This window comes from Pongo abelii, chromosome 19, assembly GCF_028885655.2.
Source record: "Pongo abelii isolate AG06213 chromosome 19, NHGRI_mPonAbe1-v2.0_pri, whole genome shotgun sequence".
NCBI lineage: Eukaryota > Metazoa > Chordata > Mammalia > Primates > Hominidae > Pongo > Pongo abelii.
Window position 1 is genome coordinate 16,764,130 of NC_072004.2, and position 27,428 is coordinate 16,791,557.

General features: G+C 37.5%; 1 protein-coding gene and 1 non-coding gene across 21 annotated transcripts in view; both read right to left on the reverse strand.

Annotated features, from left to right (window-relative positions):
- The window catches only part of NCOR1 (nuclear receptor corepressor 1), a 185,405-nt gene that overhangs the window by 96,695 nt on the left and 61,282 nt on the right, over positions 1–27,428 (reverse strand). For 12 of the 20 annotated variants that reach the window (XM_054536266.2, XM_054536262.2, XM_063718396.1 and 9 more), the window contains exons 6-15: positions 26,716–26,829; positions 22,413–22,469; positions 21,027–21,079; positions 20,671–20,697; positions 18,526–18,592; positions 15,461–15,633; positions 14,311–14,401; positions 9,740–9,918; positions 8,892–8,946; positions 8,043–8,144 (exon numbers count right to left, since the gene is read on the reverse strand). In XM_054536266.2, the coding sequence (XP_054392241.2) occupies positions 8,043–8,144; positions 8,892–8,946; positions 9,740–9,918; positions 14,311–14,401; positions 15,461–15,633; positions 18,526–18,592; positions 20,671–20,697; positions 21,027–21,079; positions 22,413–22,469; positions 26,716–26,829 (918 nt within the window). The remainder of the gene's footprint in view (positions 1–8,042; positions 8,145–8,891; positions 8,947–9,739; positions 9,919–14,310; positions 14,402–15,460; positions 15,634–18,525; positions 18,593–20,670; positions 20,698–21,026; positions 21,080–22,412; positions 22,470–26,715; positions 26,830–27,428) is intronic. The other 8 variants (XM_054536273.2, XM_054536269.2, XM_054536276.2 and 5 more) reach the window with 1 other exon arrangement.
- Positions 8,501–8,605, reverse strand: LOC112129739 (U6 spliceosomal RNA). The gene has a single exon (XR_002912098.3). It is a non-coding gene; the product is annotated as a U6 spliceosomal RNA (small nuclear RNA).

Sequence of the window (27,428 nt, forward strand, 5' to 3'; positions counted from 1 at the left end):
ACTACAACCACCCATCACACACCTTCCTTGTGGCTGATCCTGCTTTGTCCTCATTGTGACCTTCGAACCCTTATTCTATCAAATTTTCACAGTCCAGTGAGAACTGTACCTACTATTCTACTTGCTAAAGCATTTCAATACCATGATTCCTTCACTTGCTTTATCTGACCTCCCTAACTTCTCACCTTGGCTAACTGCCAGTTCCTCTTTCTTCTGAGTATTTATTGCTAGAGAAAACTGATAAACTAGGGAGATTTTAAAATTTAAACTTTCAAACCATGAGTAGGTCTGCTTTATAATTGGGCAAGTTTCATTCAGCTTTGACTCCCTGGGACACTACAGTGGTCACAAGACCTGTTTAAATGCTAATAACCTAACCCTGCAACCAATGTAGCATCCATGTGTCACTCTGAACCAGTAAGATGGCATAGTAAGGACAAATCATGTCTTTTGCCTAGCAAGTGAGCTGTGTAACCCAGAAAATGGTTTATGGCCTAAAGATACGACGGCGACATGTCAACTCAGCAGAAGGTAAGGAAAGAGATTCAGTATCCCCTTAGACTTGGGTAACACATGCTAATCTTATTTCCCCAATACTTTCCTGCTTCTAATGCCAATCAGAGCTTCAAAGTAATCTCACACATTCCCTGCTGTCTAAAATCCAGCCAACAGATAACTTCATTCCCCTTTCCCTGGTGCTAGGGAATAAGAAACAACTGCAGCACCTGCTTAAACCAATCAGCGTAAAGAAGGAAACAGCTCCTGGCTCTGCATAAAGTGTGGAAATGATCCAAAGAAATGGACAGAGTTGCTGCATTAGAGTCTAGAGAAGTGTTTGGTAGCTGTCCAGCAGAACCTCTCACCACTCTGTATACTGACCAGGCAGTGGTGAGCGGAGAGGAAGTGCAGTCAGCAGCAACTGGAGGACCTCACCTTTGTGCAATATGCATAAAGACCTATCATAACAACTGCCACTGACATTCAAGAGAGTAAGGAATTACCTCCAATTTAAACAAGAGATGCTTGGAACTACTTTTATTTCAGGCAAATCTGTAAAGACAAGTGCCAGTCAATCCACATGGTCTAGAATGAAGGTCACAAGTTACATCCCTCAACTCCGCAGGGTGGCTGGAGCAAAAGAGGTCCACCCCTTCAAAAGAAACCCTTCTAAAAGTTCCCTACACAGACACAAATATTCGCAATGGCTCGTTGTCCAGGTTTTTCCTTTTCCCCCCTTCTTTAAACTCAATACTTGAGAGCCAATAAAACAAGTTCAATTCTGTCAGGGAGTTAATATAACATGAAACATTTCTGTCAAATAACAAGCTATTCACTATGAATGAATATTCTAGAACACATATAAAACAAAATGAAAATTCAAAGAAAAAAGTAAAAGTTAAGTGTATTTCTTTTTTTTTTTTAATTTTTATTTTTACTGTGAGACAGGGTCTTACTATGTCACCCAGGCTGGAGTGCAGTGGCACAACCTTGGCTCACTGCAACCTATGCTCCCCAGGCTCAAGCGATCCTCCCACCTCAGCCTCCTGAGTAGTTGGACTACCAGCACACATCACCACACCTGGCTAATTTTTTTTCTGTATTTTTTGTAGAGATGAGGTTTCACCATGTGGCCCAGGCTGGTCTCAAATTCCTAGGCTCAAGCAATTTGCCCACCTCAGCCTCCCAAAGTGCTGGGACTTTAGGCATAAGTCACCGCACCTGGATTTTTTTTTTTTTTTCTTTTTTAAGACTGGATCTCGTTCTGTCACCCAGGCTGGAGTGCAGTGGCGTGATCACGGATCACTACAGCCTCGACTCCCAGGCTCAAGCGATGCTCCCACCTCAGCCTCCTGAATAGCTGGGATTACACTACAGTGCACGCCACTGTGCCAGGCTAATTTTTTAATTTTTTTGTAGAAAATCAAATTTTTCAGTTTTTTAACTTTTTGTATAAATTTTTAAAGCTTTCGTCCAGGCTGGTCTCAAACCTCCCAGGCTCAAGCAATCCTCCTCCCTCAGCCTCCCAAAGTGCTGGGATTACTGGTGTAAGCCACCATGCTTGACCTGGTAAGTATATTTCAACATAATTTAAGAACAGGATTCAGTTTCATATGGGTCCCCTTTGGCAAGATCAAATAATAGTTAATGCTGAGATTCATTACTACCATATATAAATGAATATCTAACTATATATATGTGCTAATTATATTTGTTTAAATGTTCACCTTTTTAGAAAACAGAGAAACAGACAAGTTCCCATTCAGCAGAAAATAAGTTGCCAAAAAACTAAATTACTAAATTTAATAACAAGCAGCAATTGTAAATAAAAATTTACAAGAGGATGAAAATGAAATACCGTTTCACTACTGGACAATATTTTCATTAAAAATATACTTCGGGAAATAAACAGAAAATATCTTAAGCTTATCTTATCAAAATTTATTAACAATTAGTGCTCCTAAGCCAATTGAATTTCAGACTAACTTCCTGAAGAGTGAAAGCTGTCAATCACCAAAAAACACACTATGGCAATGGCAATAAAGATAACAGTGGCTACCATTTATTGGGCACTCTCTGTGCCTGACTCTGCACTCCAGGGACTTTACACACATACCCAGTTCTTATTAACCATGCAACCTAAGTATTACTGTCCGAACTCTCATGAATGTGGAAACCAAGGCTCACCAAGTGAAAGGACCCACCTAGAGTCACATAGGTACAAAGGGGCAGAGCACTCTGGGGCTAGAGCTCTTGCCGATATAATAAACTTTTTAACTTGTCTAAAACATTCTTTCTATCTAGTGACTAGCTAACAGTTTAGTCAGAAATTCCTCCAGTTTCAAAATTGCTATATTTACCTAAGTATATGCTTCTGAATACCTTTAGGGAATAAAAACACGCTGGCATAAAGGAGAAAATGGTGTTAGCATAAAAGAAGGGCATGAATTCCTGTGAAAAGTAATCAAGCATTTGGAAATGAAGAATATGGTTTCTAACATGACTTGCTTTACTGCAGGTAACTAGCAAGTACCACAGTAATTCTACCCGTACAGTGACAGACTTACCAGATGGCAGTTTATGTTGGAAAAATACAGCATTTACTAGGGGAAGAAATTCTTACTGCTAGCAAGAACAATGTACATAGAATCAAACTATTACGTAGGGCATAATCCTAGATCCTAAATAATAACATTCAACAGTGGTTTTTGGCTTCCAATCTCCAATATGTATTCATTACTTCAACAAAAACATATAGAGAACCACACTCACTCTCCATGGAATGGTAACAAGCTGAACTATAAAAATGGGTTGGGGTAGTCTCTATCAGAATTTGGAGAGAAGAGTTAAAATTCCTGCCAATAATAACCTCTGAACACAATTTTTACAAAAATATAAACATCTGTCTCATTTTCCTATGAGTCTAAGATTAAAACTCATTTTCAGAGTGAACACTACTAAGCTTCCCTGTAGCAACAGGTTTAAAAAAATCAAACTTTGCAAACTTAGAATCTATCAATAGCAAACTACACTTTTTTTTTTTTTTTTTTTCTGAGATGGAGTCTTGCTCTGGGATTCTAGGCATGAGCCACCGCATACAGTCTGGCTTTTCTTGCTTTCCTTCCTTCCTTTCCCTACTTCCTTCCCTCCCTCCCTTCCTTCTTCTTCTTCTTTTTTCCCTCCCTCCCTTCCTTCCTTTTCTCTCTCTCTCTTCTTTTTCTTTTTTTTCCAGATGGGGTCTTGCTCTGTCACCCAGGTGGGAATGCAGTGGCATGATCTAGGCTCGCTGCAACCTCTGCTTCCCAGGTTCAAGCGATTTTTCTACCTCAGCCTCCAGAATACCTGAGATGATAGGTGTGCACCACCACTCCAGGCTAATTTTTGCATTTTCAATAGAGACAGGGTTTCAGCATGTTGCCCAGGCTGGTCTCGAATTCCTGACCTCAAGTGATCCACCCGCCCTGGACTCCCAAAGTGTTGGGATTACAAGCGTGAGCCATCGTGCCCAGCCACAAACTATACATTTATCTGCTGAATAAAAATTACTTCCTATAAAAAGGAGGCTGGGAGTAGAGGATAGGGAGAGTAATCAAACTCATATTGACAGGATCAAGCATAAACTTCAGCAGAACTCTAAAGAATCTTTAAGTAAACATGCCATAATGGCTGTGAGATTACCTGAGCTAAACCCTCCTGACTAGAGCTCGGTTACATAGCAGAGAAGCAAAGTGATTTTCAAATTAGTTGGATCTCTGTATCCACCAGGGTAAAATCAAGAGAGTTGATACATAGATTTTGAAAATCTTAACCTTGCAACTCAATTCTGTTTTTAAAAAGAAGTATTTCTAAACTTTTTTCTATAAAGCAAATTCTCTATCTTTAACCCAGATCTTTTTCCTACACTCCAGACTTATATGTCTAACTATCCACTTTACTTGGACATCTCATTTGGATCTCTGCTTAGACACCTAATAGGTATTTCAAATTCAGCCATGTCCTGATTTTCCCCTCAAAACCTGCTCCTCCTTCAGTCATGCCTATCACAGCAAATGGCAACTCCACAGGTCAAAACTTGTTTTCCTTGATTATTGTCCTTTCCTCATCCCCACAATCAATCCATCAGCAAAATCTCGTGGTTTTACCTTCAAAAGTACATCCAGAAACTAATCCGTTCTCCCCGCCTCCTCACTGTAGCCTAGTCCAAGTCAATGGGATTATTAAAACAACCTCCTAACTGGTTTCTCTGCTTCTTCTCTTGTCCCCTTACAAACTATGCTCAACAGAGCAACCAGAGTAATCATGTCACAACTGAAATCTGGCATCACTCTTTTGCTCAAAACCCCAGTGGCTTCTTCTCTCACCTGGTATCAGCTCAAAAGGCATTCAGTTTTACACAGAGAGCCCTTAAACTAACACCACCTAATTTCTGAAAAGCTGCCCCTCTATTTTGACACAAATAAATGGAATAAGTATACAAACAATTAAGAAACAATGATAAATTTGGTGGCGTGAGATGATGGTCTAAATTCATTTAACTCACACCTCTCCCAAATTCCCAGTGAAACAACCAGAGAAATGTAAAATTGGAGGAAAAGTCTTCAAAGTAATAACTTAAAAGCTAATGAGGGCAGGGCTAGCCTACCAGAAGTGCTGACCAACCCAAAACTGAGCCTACCTGGGGGTAAGCAACCTAAGGCTCAGGTCAAGGTGAGGGTGCACGTGGCAAGTCTCAGATCTGCAAATACATTCTGAGACAGGTACTTTGAAACATGCACCAAAAATGTACAAAAGAGAACACCGACATGGCTGGATCTTAAAAAGGATTGGTGTGCCAGAGAGAGGAGTGAAACTGTGTCCCAGACAACTTTAGGACAGAAACGACTGTTTCAGAATAACAAACATCCGTGCCCCACAGAACTTCCTGCTAGAGAGCTCTCTCCTCTATCATCATGGGCAACTGGCTGCTAATCTGGCAAAGGTTAAGGTACACTGTTATAAGTATCACCTTATCTCTTACGTTAACGTAGGACTGAACATTTTAAACAGTAACATTTATAATTTCTAAAGATAAAGTTATAAATACTATTTGGCAATTAGGAATAAAACTGTTAAAAATTTGCAGCTGAGGCCAGGCGCCGTGGCTGACGTCTGTAATCCCAGCACTTTGGGAGGCCGAGGCGGGCGGATAATGAGGTCAGGAGATCGAGACCATCCTGACTAACACGGTGAAACCCCGTCTCTACTAAACATACAAAAAATTAGCCGCATGTGGTGGCGGGTGCCGGTAGTCCCAGCTACTCAGGAGGCTGGGGCAGGAGAATGGCGTGAACCCGGGAGACGGAGCTTGCAGTGAGCCAAGACCGCGCCATTGCTGGACCGCACTCCAGCCTGGGCGACAGAGAGAGACTCCATCTCAAAAAAAAAAAAAAAAAAAATTGTAGCTGAAACTTGTTTAAAACATAGATGGTCCCTATGATCTCTAGCTAAAAGGGTACTACAGGACCCTGATTCTACATTCTTTAGGGGAAGCAGGAAGAAAAGCCCTGGTAATATTCTTCTCTCTGGTGGAATAGTGCTTCCTATCTCACTGTCAACACTCAATTTATTCCTTTTCTGTCAGTACATCTTTATGAAGCTTGGCAAGCATCCATCCTTTGTCTTATGGTACTGCACCCATCAGTGTACAAGTATGCCCTTTATCCTCCCTTCTCTGATCCTCATTAGCCCTACCGACCCATTTCACTATTCCACTTTATAAACAAATTTTAAAAACAAGGTTGCACTTGTACTAATGCTACTTCCTCACTTCTACATCTTCTTCAACTCTGTGTAACCATGTTTCTGCCCCCTCATTAATTCACTGAAAATCCACGTCTAAGGCACCTTGGCTTACTCAACCTCTAACAGCATTTTACACAGTTGACTCATGAAACACTCGCTATACTTTTTTAAACAAGAAATACTGTTTCCAAAGAGCATGTAATCACAACATGTGGGGTGGTGGTGTTCTGTGGGAAATAATGACCCAGAAAACATAAAAAGGTTATAGCTGTGAACACTGAGAGAACTGGGTCAATAACCTATATCTAGTAACCAGGGGCTATCAAACAAAGAAAGGGAGTAAGACCCCACCCCAACAAAAGGGTGGCTGAGTGGGAAAACCAGAAGAGATTTGATAATGCTAATGAATCGTTGCAGTGTCGGAGCTCATGCATGCAAGTCCTTATTGTAATATCTATCTGGGTGTAGACAGCAAAAGCCTCCATATTAACTGTGGTGGTGGCAGTAGCGCAGCAGTCTATCTGGTAAGCACCTGTGAGCTATGGCAGCTGCTGATCAGTTATTTTGGGGAAAATCATTTTGAAATTACTGAATTGCAACTGTGAAAACTAACCTTTTTCAGTTTTATACTTGTGGAAAACTACCTTTAGTAAAAGTGTCTTTTTTATTTTTTGGAGACAGAGGTCTTGCTCTGTCACTCAGGCTGGAGTGCAATGGCACAATCAAGGCTCACTGCAGCCTCGACTTTCCAGGCTCAAGCCATCCTCCCAACTCAGCCTCACATGTATCTAGGACTACAGGCATGCGCCATCATGCCCGGCTAATTTTTTCTATTATTTTGTAAAGACGGGATGGGTCTTGCTATGTTGCCTAGGCTGGTCTTGAACTCCTGGGCTCAGGCGATGCTCTGGCCCCAGCCTCCCAAAGTATGGGGATTACAGGCGTGAGCCACCACACCCAGACATAAAAAGTGTTTTTTAGAAATTAAACTATCTAGGCTGGGCGTGGTGGCTCATGCCTGTAATCCCAGCACCCTGGGAGGCCAAGGCAGGTGGATCATGGAAGTCAGGAGATTGAGACCATCCTGGCCAACATGGTGAAACCCCATCTCTACTAAAAATACAAAAAATTAGCCGGGATGGTGGCAGGTGCCTGTAGTCCCAGCTACTCAGGAGGCTGAGGCAGGAGAATCGCTTGAACCCAGGAGGCGGAGGTTGCAGTGAGCCAAGATAGCACAACTGCACTCCACCCTGGGCAACAGAGCAAGACTGTTTCAAAAAAAAAAAAGAAAGAAAGAAATTAAACTATCTGAACTCCACAAATGAAGTTAATATGAAACAAAATCAGGTTCCAGGTTTTTGTAAAGAATCTCTAATCAAGGTACCATGTTGTATTTCTCTCCCTTACTCTACGTGACCCCTCCTCAGATAAACAGACTGGCTAAAGATAGTGTATTAAAAGTATTAATGGCTTCATATTTAATTATATGATTATTGCTGACACTGAAATGCATGACTCAGATGACAGAATGGTATAAAACTTTTCTAATTAATTTTATCACACTAGAAACTTAAAATATATTTGAAATACAAGATATAATAAATACATAAATATAACTTCAAAATAATTATAACATCCTCATTAATTTAACAGAAACATCAATGTTTAAACTACACACTAAGGGCAGGACTTCTGTTTTAACACTTTTTGCTTGCCTATTTCCCCCAATCCTGAAATATCTTCCATACAGTAAGAAAACACACCTGGTTTCTGCCTCTGCGTTTCCCATAATTCCTTCTGACTAGGGCTTTATAATTCTCATTTTTCTTGGTTAAATAGTAATATAAAACACAATCAGGAACACTCTGTAAGAAATAAAACAATTATTTTTGAGGATCCAATGAAATAAAGAAATTTTTTCAATTAAATATTACTTTCAAGGAAAATCTCTGGTATTCTCAAAGTAAAATTAAAGAAAAAGAACAACATACATTGCTAGCATTTTAAGGCGTATCTAGGCTCTAAAACTATTTACATTATAGGTACTATTTTAACAGACAGTTACAGTTGTTAATCCAAATTATGTGAAAGATGCCAGGAACTATCAGAAACATTCAAATATTTTCCTATTAACAAGTAAATTCCCTTTCTGATTACATACATGCAAATTTTAAAAATGTCTTTAAATGTTTTGTTCAAAAACATTAAAATCAACTTTATATTAAATATGGAATGATTCACACATTTGCTTGTCATCCTTGCGCAGGGGCCATGCTAATCTCTGCATCGTTCCAATTTTAGTATTATGTGCTGCTGAAGCGAGCACGAGACTGATATTTTAATTAGAAATTTAATGAGGTTCCAAAAGCATTGTAATCTATGTGTTTTTAGGGAAATAAAAATCAGGTCATCTTTCATTAACCATTTAGTTCTGTGTTCTGTGTTAAGATTTCTCTTATAATTGTAATTATCATTACATTAATCACATGAGACTCTTCGCAGTCTTTTTAAAATTGGTTCTAGTTAACTACTTATATGTGTCAGAGCACAAGAATTTCAAAGTAACAACCATCACAAACCTACAAACATTCCCAATGCAAACCATATCTTACCTTCCTCTCCAAATATGATGCAATTAGTCCAAAGTTTTTTGGATGCTGGATAAACCTGAGTGAAAACGAAAACAAAAACACACTTGCACACAAACATTTCAACAACCAAAAAAAAAAACTTGGGAAAAGAAATACTATGTATAGGCTGGGCGTGGTGGCTCATGCCTGTAATCCCAGCACTTTGGGAGGCCGAAGCAGGTGGATCACTTGAGGTCAGGAGTTCAAGACCAGCCTGACCAACATGGCAGAACCCCATCTCTACTAAAAATACAAAAATTAGCCGGGGATGGTGGCACATGCCTGTAGTCCCACCTACTCGGGAAGCTGAGGCAGGAGAATCGCTTGAACCCGGGAGGCAGAGGTTGCAGTGAGCCGAGATCACAACACTGGACTCCAGCTTAAGCGACAGAGCGAGACCCCGTCTCAAAAAAAACAGAAGAGAAATACTATGTATAGGGCTTTCTAACTGCCAATCTGAGGAACAATTGTAGAATCACTGGAGACTTTTAAAGGGCACAGATTTCTGGGCACCATACACCAGGAAATGATTAGTCCATGGTAATACATAGAAATCTGTACTTTATAAAAGCTCCCCAAAAGTTCAGACAGCACCCAAGTTTGGGAACCACTCTTAACATGACTCCATAACCCCAGTTCTTATCTGTTACCTCTTTTCCCACCTATAAACTTACAGGAAGATCAATATTCTCTACTTTTCACAGTATTGATTCAAACACCAAAATGGGACCAAGTTTTTGTGAAAACAGTTCAATTTACAAGGAAATGCCAAATACTTTTTACTAACTTATGTAGATGTCTATTAGAGAATAATTTAAAATATAAATTACTTGTCCTTAAAGATCTCCTTTTCATGGTCAGTCCAAACATTCATAAACTGCCTATCTTTATAAACTTTCATAGGGTCCTCCATAAGCCCATTCATGTTAATGAACTTGACTCGTCTTTGTTCTGCATCAAACATCATAGGTGGAATCACAGAGAGCTGCCGCATTTGTTTCTCATTATTCTGGAAAAAAAATACGATTTACTTAGAATAAAACATAAACTAGAAATTTAAGGAGGGCCATGGACCAATGCTCTTAATATACACTAAAAAACCATGTATGCAGTTTAATAACAATAGCAGTGTATACCACGGCATCTAACATACAATAATTACTCATATATCTAATAAATATTCACTGTATGAATTACAGAGGCAGAGAATATCCATATCATTTCTTAAATAATCTACTCCTTTGAGAAGAATTCTTTTCTTAAACTAAGCTGATACTTAACATAATAAAATTTTAGACCTGGAAGATAAAAAGTAATGTCAAATTCACTGAAGTGGTGACCTTATGGAGCATTTAATTATCATATTAGTCTCATTTTTTAAAGTCTCAACATTGTTCTAGAGAACAACTTTTACCGTCATATTAGAGAACAATAAATAGAAAAATAAGCAAACAGGCATCAAAATTTAAGTCAGTGATTTTAAATTAAACTCACTTTACTATTAACGCTTCTTGCTAATTTTACATCATCTTTCCATTGAAAATTTAAGGTTGTTATTCTTAGAAATGAAGCTTGTTTCAACTAAAACTTTGTTACACATGCAGAACTTATTTTTCCCAAAGTTTAACTGAGGAAATTTGTAAGTAGAAACTTATATTTAAAAGCTTTTACCCAAATTATAAGTATTTACCCAAATATAAGAAAAGGTATTTCCCTAAAAATTTTCCTCATAAAAGTGGATACTGCCTAATAGTCAAGTCCTTACAAAGTCTCTAATTTCCTGGGACACTCTCAATCAGTTTGAACACCATAGTGTTTAGACTGAAATTACACATTAGATTGAAATTACCTCAATACATAAACTAATTTTAGATGCTTACAAATGTCTCCTCATGGAATCAGTCAAAGAGCAAATAAAGAAATTTAACAGAGATTTACTCGTCATTGTAGAAATAATGGCTACATATTCCAAGGGCTGATGTCATTTCAATCATGTACTTACAGATGTTTCCTCATGGAATCAGTCAAAGAGCAAATAAAGAAATTTAACAGAGATTTACTCGTCATTGTAGAAATAATGGCTACATATACCAAGGGCTGAATGTTATTTCAATCATGTACTTTAGAGGTAATTTTAAAAGCAATATAGAGTAAGTGGTTATGTTTTAAAGCTCTTGAATATACTGCTACAAAAGATATGAAAAATTGCTGGGCACAGTGGCTCACGCTTGTAATCCCAGCACTTTTGGAGGCCAAGGCAGGAGGACTGCTTGAGCCCAGGAGTCCAAGTCTAATCTGGGCAGTATAGTGAGACCCCATCTCTACAAAATAATTTTTTTTAATTAGCTAAGTGAGAAGCCAGGTGGGGGCTCACACCTGTAATCCCAGCACTTTGGGAGGCCAAGGCAGGTGGATCACCTGAGGTCAGGAGTTTGAGAGCAGCTTGGCCAACATGGCAAAACCCTGTTTCTACTAAATATACAAAAATTAGCTGGGTGTGCTGGCATGCACCTGTAGTCCCAGCTACTCGGGAGGCTGAGGGAGTAGAATCGCTTGAACCTGGGACGCGGAGGTTGCAGTGAGCCAAGATCGTGCCACTGCATTCCAGTCTGGCTGACAGAGCGAGACGCCATCTCAAACAAACAAACAAACACACACACAAAAAGTTAGCTGGGCACAGCGGTGTACCAGTATTCCCAGCTATTCAGGAGACTGAGGTGGGAGGATCACTTGAGCCCGGAAGGTTAAGGGTGAAGGATGCAGCAAGCCAAAGTCACACCATTGCACTCCAGCCTGGGTGACAGAGTAAGACTCTTATCTCAAAAAAAAAAAGAAAAGGAAAATTCACTTGTCCTGATATTATGCAATATTATGTGCAATATGTATTTAGGGCTTGAGATAAAATTTAGCAAGGATAACATCATAAATGTATTCCAAAAGAAGTACATCTCCGGGAATCTGGGCACAGTGAAGCTGGTATGCTCTGGAACTCTGATAACTCAAAGGTGTCTCTAGAAATGGCTAAGATCCTGAAATCACATAACAATGCACTGAAAAGCTTGAGTGTGGGATATACCTCTGACTAAATATTGTAATTGTCGCTAAAGAGTTATGTATTTCAATGCACCAAAAATCGCCTTTGAATCCTCTCTTTGGGAAAGGAGAATATCAGAAATAAGGAAAGAAAAACCACCTGTAGAAGTCTATTTCGATCAGTATAAGAACAATCTGAGAAGTAAAATGGTTTAAGGAACTCTGAGATATAGTTTATATAGTTCTATACCTCCTTCAGGACTAGTTTAACTAGAATTCTGAAACACAGTAACTTATAAGAGCATACTATATACTTTTATTTAGTTATGAATGCAAAACAGGGTATCATAATCAAATACTGACAGAATCCTACAACATATATCAACACAAAGACAAACTCCGTACAAATAGGCTATTTTTTCATCCTGGAGAAAAACTTACTGCAACTGTCTCACAAGTAATTTTTCCTGAGATCAAGCAACTTGATGGTTTAATTCACCACTGTATTCCCAATGCTTAAAGGAAAGTTTGGCACATAATAGGCTATAAATATTTGTTGAAAGAATAGACTTGATTGAATACAGATATGGAAAAGAACACACAGTTCCAGAGTCAGACTGCCTGGGTTGAGTATCTGGCTCCACTATTTATTAATTTGTGACCTTGGGCAAATTATTTAACCTGCAGCTGGGCTTTACTTTCTTAACTTGCAAAACAGCCATTAATTATAGCCTCCATTTCACAGAATTTTCATAGTTTAAATAATACATATGAGGTGCTTATCACAATTGGCAATTTTAAGTAGTAACTACCCCTCAAACTCTCCCTCCTCAAAAACCAAAGATGTAGTTAGTCCACCACAACCTAAACCAACAATATCCATAGAAAGAGGGGAAAAAAAACTGGCTAGGTTAAGTAGTAGTAAAGGGTAGAGCAGAGGAAGTCATGACACTGCTTTTTACTTCTAAATGTGCTAAGTAGTATGAAAACAGGAATTTTACTTATCTAAATTATTTCTAAATCATTGAACATTTTAGATTAAATTCACTTTACTCCACTTAATTTTGCAAATCGAGTATTAACTGTATATTTAAGTCTACTTAACATTTATTTTGAAGTATAAAGCATGGTAAAAAATATCTTTGATCATTACTTAAGGCCACTATTTCAAATAAACAAGATTTTGAGATGAGGTTTAAGAAAAGCCATATAATAAAATCAAAACTAGCAAAACTCAGTCAATAGTAGATGGTTTTTGGAAAAATCTTGAGAGTTTGAACAGGGCTAAAAAGATTCAATGTTAGAAATGGAAATTTATTCTTATTCTGCATTTATTTATTAATATCCAATTAAACATTAGGCAACAGGAACTCAAAGATAGCCTGACCCAAAGGTTTATAATAACCACACTCATGAAGATGACACTTTAGCTGATCATAAATATTTATTAAACAGAAACACAACAGAAATAAATGTAAACTGAGACTAACTAGACATTGAGTTCTGTTTTGGGAAAGTGAGTGAGGAAGCTTCACAAGGGAGGAAATACTGCTTTTGGGTCTGAAGATATATTTGTCAAACATATACCTTGGTCTCTACTACCTGTTTCATAATTTTATTAATTCTGCTCTTTATACAGGCAAGGAAATGCCTGAAAAACAAAGTAATGCCACTTGCTACAACAGAGTTTCTTCACCTTAAAAATTAGTGAAATGGCATTCTTGTTCATAGATGAATCTCCTCCATATATAAACTTAATCTCTATATTCTCATTCACCTGCCCCTTTCACTTCATGTGTTACCATACTTGCCTGGGACTATATCACCTGCATACAGATGACTCTGATATCTAACCATCCCCAGTTCAACTCTCTCCCAGGTTCACTTGCTAGACAACACCCTTTGAGGAACATACTGCCATTTGTAAAATACATGCTCCTTTGCTACTTTAGGAAATGGCACCACCAGCTTACTTCTCTAACCTAGAAACAAGGGAGTCACATTCTATTCTTCCTCTTTCTCATCTCCCACATCCCATCCATCTTGGCCTGTCCATTCTACCTTTCTATTACACTCTCCTATACATCCCTACCACCGTTGCCCTGACTCAGAACCTTATTTTTATCCTAACAGCCTCCTCACCTCTCTCCAGGTCTCCTTGCTGCCAAAGCCATCTTTATAAAATTCCAGTATGATCGTGTGACTGCCTCGTTTAAAAACCCTTTAACAGACACTCAAATCTTTGACAGTCTAAACTCTAGCACTCAATAAAGTTCCCACATTTACATACAAATAAACCCTTAGCTCCTACAGAGTTAAAATGCTTTAATAATTAACCAATTAACTTGAATTAAATTTATTTTCTTACCTCCTGCTCAGAGAGCCCATCAATAATTTCAGAAATCTCATGCTCACTCCTAGCAATGGTGGCTGAAAGACCAGCTCCCCTCTGCCCAACTCTAAACATGAGGGAGAAATTAAAAATATATTTAAAGACCTTATATAAAGAAGACATATCAATTAAATTAACTATAGATTACTTTTCTGAATGGAACTTTTTAACCAAGTTAAGAGAAGAAACGTAAAATACTATTGAGTATATACTTTTAAGTAATATGCTGTGTCACCTATTAATAACAATTTAAATGTTACGATTGAGATTTGAAGGTTACATGTTCAAGTTCAAATGGCAGAACTAGTTAGGGAAAACTTCTGGAAAATCATAATTATTGATGCCATTTCCATTTCAAATGGCATTCTTTGCCCTGTAGTAGACTTAGAAAAATACATGAAACATTTTTAAAAGGAGAGAAAAAACTCAACCAACATCCCTTACAAAAATTTAATTGTGAGTTAAGGGGTTTACATGACTCTTACATGAGACAATAAAAAAGAAAACTAAAGCTTTTAAAATCTTTGTAAAATATCTGTTCGCTAAAAGTAAAACAAATCAGAATCTATCAAAGAATTTCTTAATTGGCCATCAACTGAATATAGTTTGAATATGTTGGTAATGAAGGACTAAAGGATATTTAGGTCTGTTCTTACTCACTGTCATTTCCAAAGGATGTAATACTTTTAGGACCTTCAGAATTAATTTCAAAGTAATCACTTACATTTAGATTCAACAGGATAATATAAAAAATTAAATTTACTAAGACATAATGTTTACTGGTTGATAATAAAGTTTTCTTTTCAACATAAAAGTTCTTTTAACTTTTAAGTTCGTGGGTACATGTGCAAGTTTGTTATATAGGTAAACCTGTGTCATGGGGATTTGTCATAAAGATTATTTCATCACTCTGCTATTAAACCTAGTACCCACTAGTTATTTTTCCTGATCCCTCTCCCTCCTTCCATCCTCCACCCTCCACCTTCCAATAGGCCCCAGTATGTGTTGTTCCCCTCTATGTGTCCACAACATAAAAATTCTTTATAAACTTTCTTCATGATCAGTTTCAAGAAACAATAAATATTTGAAGAAAAATATCACAGTCATTAAACATCAAACTACTCACCGCTGAAATCTTTCTTGCTGTTCTCTTTGTTTTCGAATTTCTGGAAACTGCTTTTCATAGTATTCCCTTGTTTTGCTCTCTTTAGCTTTCCTCCGAGGATTATTTTCTATTCTGTCCACTTTTTTCTCCCATGCCTCCATGAGCTGATCATAACGCTGGCAGATTTTTTGTTCCTATTAAATATCCGTAGCAAATTAATAATAATTAAACTAAACTCTGATTCTGACAAACCTAATACTTTAAAATAAATGCTACTTCTTAAGGTTAAGTCAGAAGCATTTGGCTTATGACTCAATTGTGAACGAAAAGCAGAAAGAGGAGAGAGGAAAGGTAGCTCTGTTTCCTACTAAGATCAACACATAGAGCACAGGTTGGCTGGATTTTTTAGTTAACATTAAGACTATGCATATTTATAAACTACTTGACACCTACTACTAGTAGTAGCTGACCAGTTACTTTTATTTTGCTTAAAACATTATGTCATTGTTGTCCCAAAAAAATGGAAAATTAAAAATACAAACATGTAAATAGTTCATAATCTGACCAATTACCCAAAGGCAACCATATGAACATTTTGTTGTTATCCTTCCAATCTGCGAAACAAAACACACACGCTTTAACCAATCTATTATTGGAGGTTCTGGTTGATTGCCATTTTTTTGGTATTATAAATAATGCTATATAATAAACATATTGACAGTATGAAAAAGGCAGAAAATGGTTGGTTGTACTTTATCATAAAAAGAAATCCAGGCTGGGCGCAGTGGCTCACACTTGTAATCCCAGCACTTTGGGAGGCCGAGGCGGGTGGATCACAAGGTCAGGAGTTTGAGACCAGCCTGGCCAACATGGTGAAACCCCGTCTCTACTAAAAATACAAAAATTAGCCAGGCGTGGTGGTGGGCACCTGTAGTCCCAGCTACTTGGGAGGCTGAGGCAGGAGAATCGCTTGAACCCAGGAGGCGGAGGTTGCAGTGAGCCGAGATTGCACCACTGCACTCCAACCTAGGCAACAGACAAAAACAAAACAAAACAAAACAAAAAACAGAAATCCAGTGAACTACATGAAATTGAGAATTAATGCTTTTAGAGAAGTAAGTGAATTATGATACCATTTTCTAAATAGAGAAGAAAAGACAGACGAACCCTCCATTATGGACAAAGAACTGTCAACATATCTGATGACACATGGATAGAGGAAAGTGAGGAAGGGTTCATGAAAAACTGCTAACATGGTCATCTTAAGAAAGTGGCATTGGAGAAGAGAATATTATCTTTCTCACATTCCACACCACACCCCACTCCCACTTCTCAATTACTCCTATATGTCTCCTGTGTCCTTCACCTTTTCTCCTTTCTACTGCTACCCTTATAACCCAGGCCAACACCATCCCTCACCTAGATCAAAACAATAGCTCCCATGCATTCTTAATGTTGTAGCCAAATGCAAATTCTTTTTTTTTTTTTTTTTTTTTTTGAGACCGAGTTTCACTCTTGTTGCCCAGGCTGGAGTGCAATGGCGCGATCTCACTCACTGCAACCTCCCTCCCGGGTTCAAGTCATTCTCCTGCCTCAGCCTCCTGAGTAGCTGAGCTTACAGGCATGCGCCACCACGCCCGGCTAATTTTGTATTTTTAGCAGAGACGGAGTTTCTCCATGTTGGTCAGGTGGGTCTCAAACTCCCGACCTCAGGTGATCTGCCCGCCTTGGCCTCCCAAAGTGCTGGGATTACAGGCGTGAGCCACTGCACCCGCCCCGCTAAATGTAAATTCTTAAAATGCAAACCCAAACATTATGCAACCTCCAGGACAGTATACAACCTGGCTCTGGCTTCCCTCAGCAGCCTCATTTCTCACCACACTGCCAGCTCAGTCTACACTCCCTCTGGTTCCCAGACCTTCACTTAAGCCACTCCCTCTGCGTATACAAGTTTGCAGAGAATTGGTTTTCCCCTGAAATGTCCCCTCACAATTCCCATCTGCCTTAGGTGTCCTCCTCAGTCATCCGTAGTCCATGACCACGGTGTGATCCAATACTAGGACTGACCTGTCTGACTTCCATCACCTTAGGCTCCCCCTAATTACTAAAACCATATGGCTATCTTGCTCACCTTTGCAGAATAATATATGGGACAGAGTACACAGCCAAGCGATATTTAAGCAAATCGGTGAAAATACAAACCTCACAGTGTTTGCATCACCAGTGAACTTATTTAGTGAGTACCAGAATTACAACAAAATTACTTGGAAAGGAAAAAAAAAATACATGAGCTAATTTCTTACTTGATATTTATATGTTCTTGGCAAAAAAAAAAAAAAACTCAAGACCAGTAATTTAAGATAGTATCTGACCAGACTGGCAAATTAGAACATTAGACGTTTTCCACCAAATAAAAGCTGCTGACTCTTGAGCTTTACAACTCAAACTGTCAGGTCATTAACTTAAGGCACAAAGTTCACTTTTGATGTCGATTTAAAGAGTAGCATTTATTTAGTAGACGCTTCAGTTTAAATGTATTAACAGTGTATCTGTAAAATCAGTATAAACATATTATGAAAATAAAATCACTGGCATTATATTTTCTATAACTTAATTCCCACAAAAATTATATAACCACAAAACTTTTGGACTGCAAGTCATAAAAAAAAATGGAAAACCATTTGAATTTGAAAAAGCTGAACCCTAGCTGACCCCGTTTCTAATAAAAGAAAGAACAGTAATGTCTAATCAGCATGACTGCAACTTACCTACAACTGTTTGAGGCGTAAGAAACTAAATTATCTTTCATATTCTTTTAAACTACTCACCATTTTATTTTGACTAAATGAAAATGTTCTAGATAGATGACCAATGAAATTAATTTGATAATATTAAATGTAAGGTATGGTATCAAAATGTTACTAGAATTAGATTTAAGTCATATATATATATGGTTACTTTCTAAATCAGCACTTATCCTCAGATGGAGTCAAGGACCACTCTCATTAATAGTAGGAAAGTGAATGCCTAAATGAGCATGAATGGGAAAGCTGTACAAATTTCAGTTAACAAGGATAGGACCTCACCCTTTGTTTTCTTGCATGATTTCTTCTTTTAAAAAATAAAATGAGTTTTTTCCTCATCACCTGGTTTCTAGAAGAGAAAAATATGGTTGCATGACATTAAGAAAAAGCACAATTTAATAATGCATTCACTTTTTTTCCAGAGACACTGGAAAATAGGCAAAGATCACTTAAGAATTTATGATGTAAGCAAAGTTAATCCTAATTTTTTTACCCTGCAAAATAAGACTTCATAATTTTTGCAAAAATTAGAACTGACTAAAGTTCCTCCCATTCTATAGTAAGACTTAATACAAAATAGTTAACTTTCAATTAGCACATCCAATTATAAGGCAAATATTTTCAAATTAAAATTACAGTTACTTATCCTTCTTAACAACTCAGGTGACATAAACATCTTACTCTTTGGGGAAGGGAGGTAGAAGAGAAGGAAACATTTTTACAGTTACCTCCCTACATCAGGTGCTAACCTCCCTTCTACGAGGAAAATGTATACCAACATATGTAGAGATAGGTGACTTCTGCTTTAAACAGAAGATTTTCTTCAGTCACGGAATGACACAATCCACTCTAAGAAGTAATGGAGGGCAATGTGTCAAAACAGGAAGATTTCTAATATATCTTAATCGCTTTTTAAATTGGAAGCATTGTGACCTTCAAAAACAATGACATGCAGGTTCAAATATAAATATTTATACCCCACCTACTTCCAGAAAGGATTTCAAGCTGATTATTCAAATATAAATACAAAGCCAAGGCAAGTAGAAGTAATTTTTTGGATTATCTGCCACTCAGGACTAACAGTGACACTGGCTCCACTCAAATAAGTATGGACAAGCAGGAGCTGGCTATATGAAAAAGTAGCCAAGAGATGAAAACAATTATTAAAATGTACATTTGCTATTTCATACAAAGCAAATGACGGTGATGAAAGAATAGCTACTGAATGACTCATACAGATGCATGCAGCTGAGGAAATATTTCAAAAGGTGTCGTACAGGGAAGCATTACCATATACTCAGTTTGCTCTAATTTTAAGTATATGTTACTCAAAAGCAAATGACAATCAACAAATACAATCTTAAATGTTTCCTAGGAATTTAAATGAAGTCAGCCAGTCAGTAATCCATCTAGGATAGTGTGCTGAGCACTAAATAGGCAATGTAGATGACATGAAATAAATCGGACAGAGCTGCTCCCCAGACTGTATCAGGAGAAACAGGACACAACACAAACATAACACTGAGGCTTTGTGGGGAAAAAAAAAAAAAAGTCATTAAGTAGCCAATTAGATCTTATCTGCTCTTCTACTCTTTAAAAATGTTAAAACAGCTAAGCAGTTCCAAAACAAGGTATATTATATGTGAGTTTTGACTAACTTACTTCTAAGGGTTCTCAAGATCATAGTAGCATCTCACAGAAAAATTCACAAATACATAACTTTTATTATGAACCATTTACTTAACAAAAGTTAAAATTATTCAAATTCAATTGTTTTCATGCATACTACCATGCAAATTATATTTGCCACCAGTTCTGCAAAGTAGTCAATAATTGCACATACTCTCAGTTAAGAAATTTTTAAAAAGAAAAAAGTAAATATATATATATATATAAAATAAGTAGCAATGTGCTCATTAGTAACCATACTAGTAAATAATTATAATGTTCTGGTTATACTTAATAAAACATATAAAGTAGAAATATCACATTTTTGTCACAAACTAAGAATAATGCACCTAAAATTCTCTCAAAGCATAATTTTTTTTAAAAAAAAGATATCTATCTAGCTTCCTCTCTTACTTCAATCAAATCAAGAAATTAGATTTTCTTTTCACTTATTTTCTTATTCCAAAATCTGCATCCATAAAGGCCTGGTACTAGGATGAGTAAGGCTAAGCAAACTACATTCTGGAGCAGCCTCCTCACCCACGAGGTGACTGAGCGCTTCCAAGGCACCAGGACATTAAATGGCAGAAGGGTCTACAAATACCGTCATTAGCAAGAGTCATGGAAGGGATTTCCCTAGAATAGGATTTTGAATAATGATAAAATGATCCGTGGCACTTCTACTTTGCAATGGCAGATGTGGCTTGGTGGGGGACGGTGTCATCACTAGTCTTAAATGAAAAAGCTTCATTATCTTACTTCATCATGCGCCTTGCAGGTACTCCACTGAAAAAAAGACAAAACAGGAGGCAAAAAATTCAAGCCTCAAGGTAAGCCATTTCAATGTTAAGTATCCACCTTTTTTACTAGCAGATTATAAAACCAGCTAGTTTTATGCAATAATTTATTTCATTTTTTGGCCTCGGAAACTCAAAGCTGTTACCCCAACCCCCAAGAAGCCAGAGGAAGATAACATATAGTAAAACGACAGCAAATTACACAAATCTAAAACATACCTACAATATATTATAATAATGTCAGCAGATAACAAAAATGATCTCTTTATAGAATATATGGTCTTTAATTGAAGAACTCCAAAGATGATCAATACTTACGTCTTGATGTTCTCATGGTACACCTTGGTATCTGATGGTTGGTTATAGAGTGGCTATAAAAGAAATCAAATATTTATTATAAAATGTTGTACATATGTCTATGAAGAGACAAAGAAACATAATTTTAATGTAAGCACAGGTAAAGTACTAATGGATCTACACAATAACATGCCCTACCAAAACCTCCAAACTTTTATTTTTTTATTTACTTATTTTTTTAATTATACTTTAAGTTCTAGGGTACATGTGCACAACGTGCAGGTTTGTTACTTATGTATGCATGTGCTGTGTTGGTTTGCTGCACCAATTAACTCGTCACTTACATTAGGTATTTCTCCTAATGCTATCCCTCCCCCATGCCCCACCCCACGACAGGCCCCGGTGTGTGATGTTCCCCGTCCTGTGTCCAAGTGTTCTCATTGTTCAATTCCCACCTATGAGTGAGAACATGTGGTGTTTGGTTTTCTGTCCTTGCGATAGTTTGCTCAGAATGATGGTTTCCAGCTTCATCCATGTCCCTACAAAGGACATGAACTCATCCTTTTTTATGACTGCTAGTATTCCATGGTGTATATGTGCCACATTTTCTTAATCCAGTTGATCATTGATGGACATTTGGGTTGGCTCCAAGTCTTTGCTATTGTGAATAGTGCCACAACAAACATACGTGTGCATGTGTCTTTACAGTAGCATGATTTATAATCCTTTGGGTATATATCCAGTAATGGGATCGCTGGGTCAAATGGTATTTCCAGTTCTAGATCCTTGAGGAACTGCCACACTGTCTTCCACAATGGTTGAACTAGTTTACACTCCCACCAACAGTGTAAAAGTGTTCCTATTTCTCCACATCCTCTCCAGCACCTGTTGTTTCCTGACTTTTTAATGATTGCCATTCTAACTGGTATGAGATGGTATTTCATTGTGGCAAAACCTCCTAACTTTTAGATTCCCTGAGTAACTGTTAATCCCATCTCCTGTCACTCCCATAATACAGTTTATAAATCCATTGTTTCCCATAAGTGTATTTATGCACAGATTTGTAATTTCAAAGTATTAATACTCCCTAATACTAGGGAGTATTAACCATTGTCACTATTTTAACAGTAACGTTCAAAGAGCTTTCTAATTCTGTTCTTAATTCTCATTCTACCCGGAAGGATTAAATAGCTGCTCAAGCAAAAACAAGCTCAGGATGATGCTTCTGCAAAGGTCTGCAAAGGTAACCAAATTCACTCATCATTACTTTAAACTTCATCTCAAACTCTGCTCAGCTACATCTCTCTTATCCCAAAATAAATGGATCATATTCCATCTTATCCCAAGAAAAACAACCACCAAAAAGAAAAAAAAAAATCACTGGAAATGAAAAAATTTCTTACTTACCAGTTCAACTTTTGGGCCAAAACCTTCAAAAATTTTATGAGCTTCTTCTGCTTTTTTCTGGAGATAAAGACATTGTTGTATCATATAATTAAAAATTACATTATCTAAGTGCAAAATCATTATTTAGAAATATTTATCTAAGACTAATCTATAGATGAACTTATCCTTATTTGCAAATATCCTTCTTCTATATGACAGGCTGAAATATGCTCCAGTTATTTTTTATTTTTTCTTAATTTGTAGTTACAATGATAGAAAACTCTGAAATTGTATTGTCATAGCTTTCCTCACCAAATTCAGTCAAAACTTAACATTTGTATTGAAAGCAATGCCTGAAGAATTGGTAAGTTTTAAAAAAGCAAATAATTATATTAAAAAACTGGAGAGAGAGAATGAAAATTCACTATTAGAAATAAATTCCCCAAACATTCTACATACTTTAACTCATATCATCTTTAATAGAAACTTAAAGCAATAAAATACCATAAAATGGCCACTCTTTAGTGTGGTAAGCCACATTGATCTCTTTGAAGAAAAGCTGTTGATGAGCTAATTTTCTAGTTAGAAGGAATCCTTAGTAATAGCTGAACAACAAAGAAAACCGCTAATTTGAATTATTCAAAGTGCTCAGTAGTTAAAAAATGCTGAATTATATGTATTTGTAACATGCTATTTCCTTTTTTTTTTTTTTTTTTTTTGAGACAGGGTCTCACTCTGTCGCCCAGGCTGGAACACAATGGCACGATCATAGCTCACTGCAGCCTCAACTTCCTGGACTCAAATAATGCCCCCATCTCAGTCTCCCAAAGCTCTGGGATTACAGGTGTGAGCCACAGCACCCAGCTGCTATTTTCAAAAGTAAAATAATCCAGACCAAAGTGCTACCTAGCAGAAATCTTCCCTTGCTAAGATTAATCTATCAATATTTTGGCAACAAAAATTTTAACTTAAGACCCTCATATGTTCGTATTACAATTTGTACTCTAAGTCTACAGATAGAAGTAAATAATTCTTCAACATATGTTCGGTATGTTCTATGTGCCAAGCACTCACTAGACACTAAGAAAATAATGAATAAGATAAGCCTTCCCACCATAGGAAGATGAGGGGTCTTGAAAGTCTTCCTAGAGAAAATGATATTGAACTGGGGCTTGAGGTAACAGTGTGCTCGGCAGAAAACACAAAACACGGGGCCACCTGACAGCAGGGGCAACATAGCAGGGTAAAGATATTGCTAACAAGGGAACATCTAAAACCTCTTCTGGTAGGATATTACTAAGAAAAGAGTATGGGGCAAGGGCCAGGCGGGTAAGCATGTAAACATCAATAAAGGCTTGGGCTATTCTGTATAAAGTGGGAAATCATCAAAAGGTTCTATTTGGAGAATCATTAAATGGGACGAAAATATGAAAGATGGGTTAGAAAGAAAAGACTGAAGCGTGAGACTCAATAACTATGTGGGAGATGAAGGCTCAAATTAAGCTAATGATAAAGGTAGAGGAAAGAAGCACAAGACCAGACCAATATTTAGGAGGTGGGACTAACGCTCTTCAGTGATTACCTCAACATACATGAAGCGGCAAAGAGAGAGAAGTGGATAATTCCTAGGATGCTGGCCTAGATGATCAGAGGTGCTGGCACAGAATATACTTCCTACCATCACCCTTTTCTTTCTTCTGACGTCACATTCTCTTGCAAATCAACCCGTCAAAATATAAACAAGGCAGGTCGCGGTGGCTCATGCCTGTAATACCAACACTTTGGGAGGCCTAGGCAGGTGGATCACTTGAGGCCAGGAGTTCAACATCAGCCTGCTAACATGGCGAAACCCCATCTCTACTAAAAATACAAAAATTAGCTGAGTGTGGTGGCTCACGCCTGTAATCCCAGTTACTTGGGAGGCTGAGGCAGGAGCATTGCTTGAACCTGGGAGGTGGAGGTTGCAGTGAGCCGAGACTGTGCCACAGCACTCCAGCCTTGGGGACAAAGCAAAACTCTGTCTCAAAAAAAAAAAAGAAAAGAAGGAAAGGGGAGGGAGGAGAAGAGGGAGAGGGAGAAAAGAAAGGAGAGGGTGGAGAAGAAAAATGAAAGAAAAATAAAAGAGAAAAAGGAAAAGAAAGATGACTTCTATAGTTGCTGTGGGTTAGAAACAATCTTCAGCGCAGGAAGGCAAGTCTAATACTAAAACAGATTTCAGATTTGGTTTTCTTCATAAAATAAATAATAAACCAAATATGGAAATGTTAAAACAGAAAGAAGAGGTGCAAAAGGAGTTTTCAAGTTTTGCTAATGTGCACCAAGAAACACTATACTAATTAATTAAAACATCTATATATAAAAATTAAACACCAATTAAATTCTCTATTAGATCAGATCTTGTTCAATAGTATTCAGTCCTTAAATCCCAGTGAGGCAACCACAGAATTCACCAATATTGTAAGACAAGGCTCATTAATAAATCCATTAATAATTATTACCAAATCCAATTTATTTGAAAAATAATTCATACTAAAAAAGAAACATTTCATAAAACTTAAAAAAAAAAAACTATCAAATCTCCATTGGTATCGCCACTAATTCCTATTTATTTTATCCCTGAGTCACAGTCACAAACTGGCCATGGAGCCCATGAGCCCACAAGTGTTTTGCAGCTATGCAGAGGACTTTTTTTTTTTTTAAACAAATCAGAGATTTCACATAAAACCCCATTATTTTGGGCTTTTCTTAAACAAGGGAGCAACTGTATATCCTGGAACACAGCCCCCATCTTAGGCATGGTCACCTCCTTCCCTTCCTTTACCAGATTTATCTTCATATAGACTGCTGTGGCCATACAATAAATTGGACTAATATTGAACCCAGCCAAGAAAATAATATTAATTGCCCATATTTTTACCTGCCCATAACACTTACCATTACCATAAGTATATTTCTGATGACTCTCAGTTATCTACTTGATACATGTATATCTAAATCCAAGATCATTCCTATAAATGTGTATTTATTTATTTATTTATTCAGCTTTTAAGTTCAGGAGTACATGTGCATAAATATTTATTAATTCACAATTGCTTTACTTAAGGTCAATTTCCTTTTGGCTGTGGACTACTATAAAGTTACAGACTGTATGTGTAAGATAGACTGACAGATGAATCCACTCACTACAAATCAAATCAATCAAAACAACAATCCCAAATTTTACCTGATGATCACGCCTTTAGCTAAAAAGCCTATTCTATCCCACAGTATAAAGCATATTATCATTTTTTGCACTGTGGACTTCTGGAAGCCCACTGTTAAAAGACACTTTCTTCATGTTGAGGTAAAATCAGTTTCCCTCTAACTGCTAGTTCCTGGGCCATATTCTGGCCAAAACTAACTTTGATATTACAAAAATGATTCATAGAATTCATGCCTGGTGTTTCTGAATCCATGAATATTTTTAATTAAGAGTATGAAAGTAAACCTAAAAAAGCAAAGTCTACCTAAAGGTCAAAATCTACCTTGAACTTTGATTTTTTTTTTTTTTTTTTTTTTTTGAGACTTGAGTTTCGGTCTGTTGTATAGGATGGAGTGAAGTGGCTCAATCTCAGCTTACTACAACCTCTACCTCCTGGGTTCAACCGATTCTCCCACCTCAGCCTCTCGAGTAGCTGGGACTACAGGCATGTGCCACCACGCCTGGCTAATTTTTGTATTTTTAGTAGAGACAGGGTTTCTGCATGTTGGCCAGGCTGGTCTCCTAACCTCAAGTGATCTACCCACCTAGGCCTCCCAAAGTACTGGGATTATGGGCATGAGCCACCATGCCCCCGCCTTGAACTTTTTAACTGAAGCTCAAACCATAGCCCAACTATCAACTGTGAACTAATGCTGATACGAAAGTTCATTTCCACATATAATGACCTATCTTTACTGAAATGTTATCAGTAGTCAGCATTAAACATCATTTATTAAGTAAAAAATTGCAGGATGGTTGTTTTGTATTATATGCTACAAAACTTCCTTGCCAGTATTCATATAACAGGAAACTCAGCTGACAAAATTTCACTCATTAAATATTTATAAAATATATAATGTAAAATGAAATATTACATAATTTAAGGCACAACTGTAAACTTTCTTTCAATTGATAAGGAAAAAAACACCAAGCTTCAGTCAGCCAAAGTTTATGAACATTCAAAATTGTAAGAGAAATCAGGTTTTAATAAAGTTAAAATTATGCCAGGATACATTCAAAACTGAAAAGGGCAGAGTCAAGTGGCGTTAAAGGCCTGTGCTGCCAGAGATGATATGAGCTTACCCGATTCTCATCATAAATAATTTGGACAATACTGCGGTGTTTCTGCTCCACAGGAGGAGGGGACACAGGCTTCTCAGGCTCAGGAGGTTTAGCTGCCTCTTCTTCAAGCTGTTGCTAAGAGATCCAGAAAGAAAGAGTCAAGCGTGTGCTGCACACCACACCCAGCAGTGATTAACCGCTGGAGATAACACAGGCTACTAAGCTTTGCTTGCAGATTCTGTAGGGCAACCAATTAATCCACGAGGGTCTCATGGATCAAGAGCTCAAAGAGAATTTATTTCATAAATAAATTTATTTCATAACCAAACAACACAAATTTTCATTAGAGAGTTAAAAAAAAAAAAAAACTAAGAGAAAGCATCCTTTAAGATTTTAATTCTGGGCCAGGTGCAGTGGCTCATGCCTGTAATCCCAGCACTTTGGGAGGCCTAGGCAGGTGGATCACCTGAGGTCAGGAGTTCGAGACCAGCCTGACCAACATGGAGAAACCCCATCTCTACCAAAAATACAAAATTAGCTAGGCATGGTGGCGCATGCCTGTAATCCCAGCTACTCAGAAGACTGAGGCAGGAGAATCACTTGAACCTGGGAGGTGGAGGTTGCAGTGAGTCGAGATCACGCCACTGCACTCCAGCCTGGGCAACAAAAGCAAAACTCTATCTCCAGGGGAAAAAAAAAAAAAAAAAAAAGATTTTAATTCTGACAAACTTAAA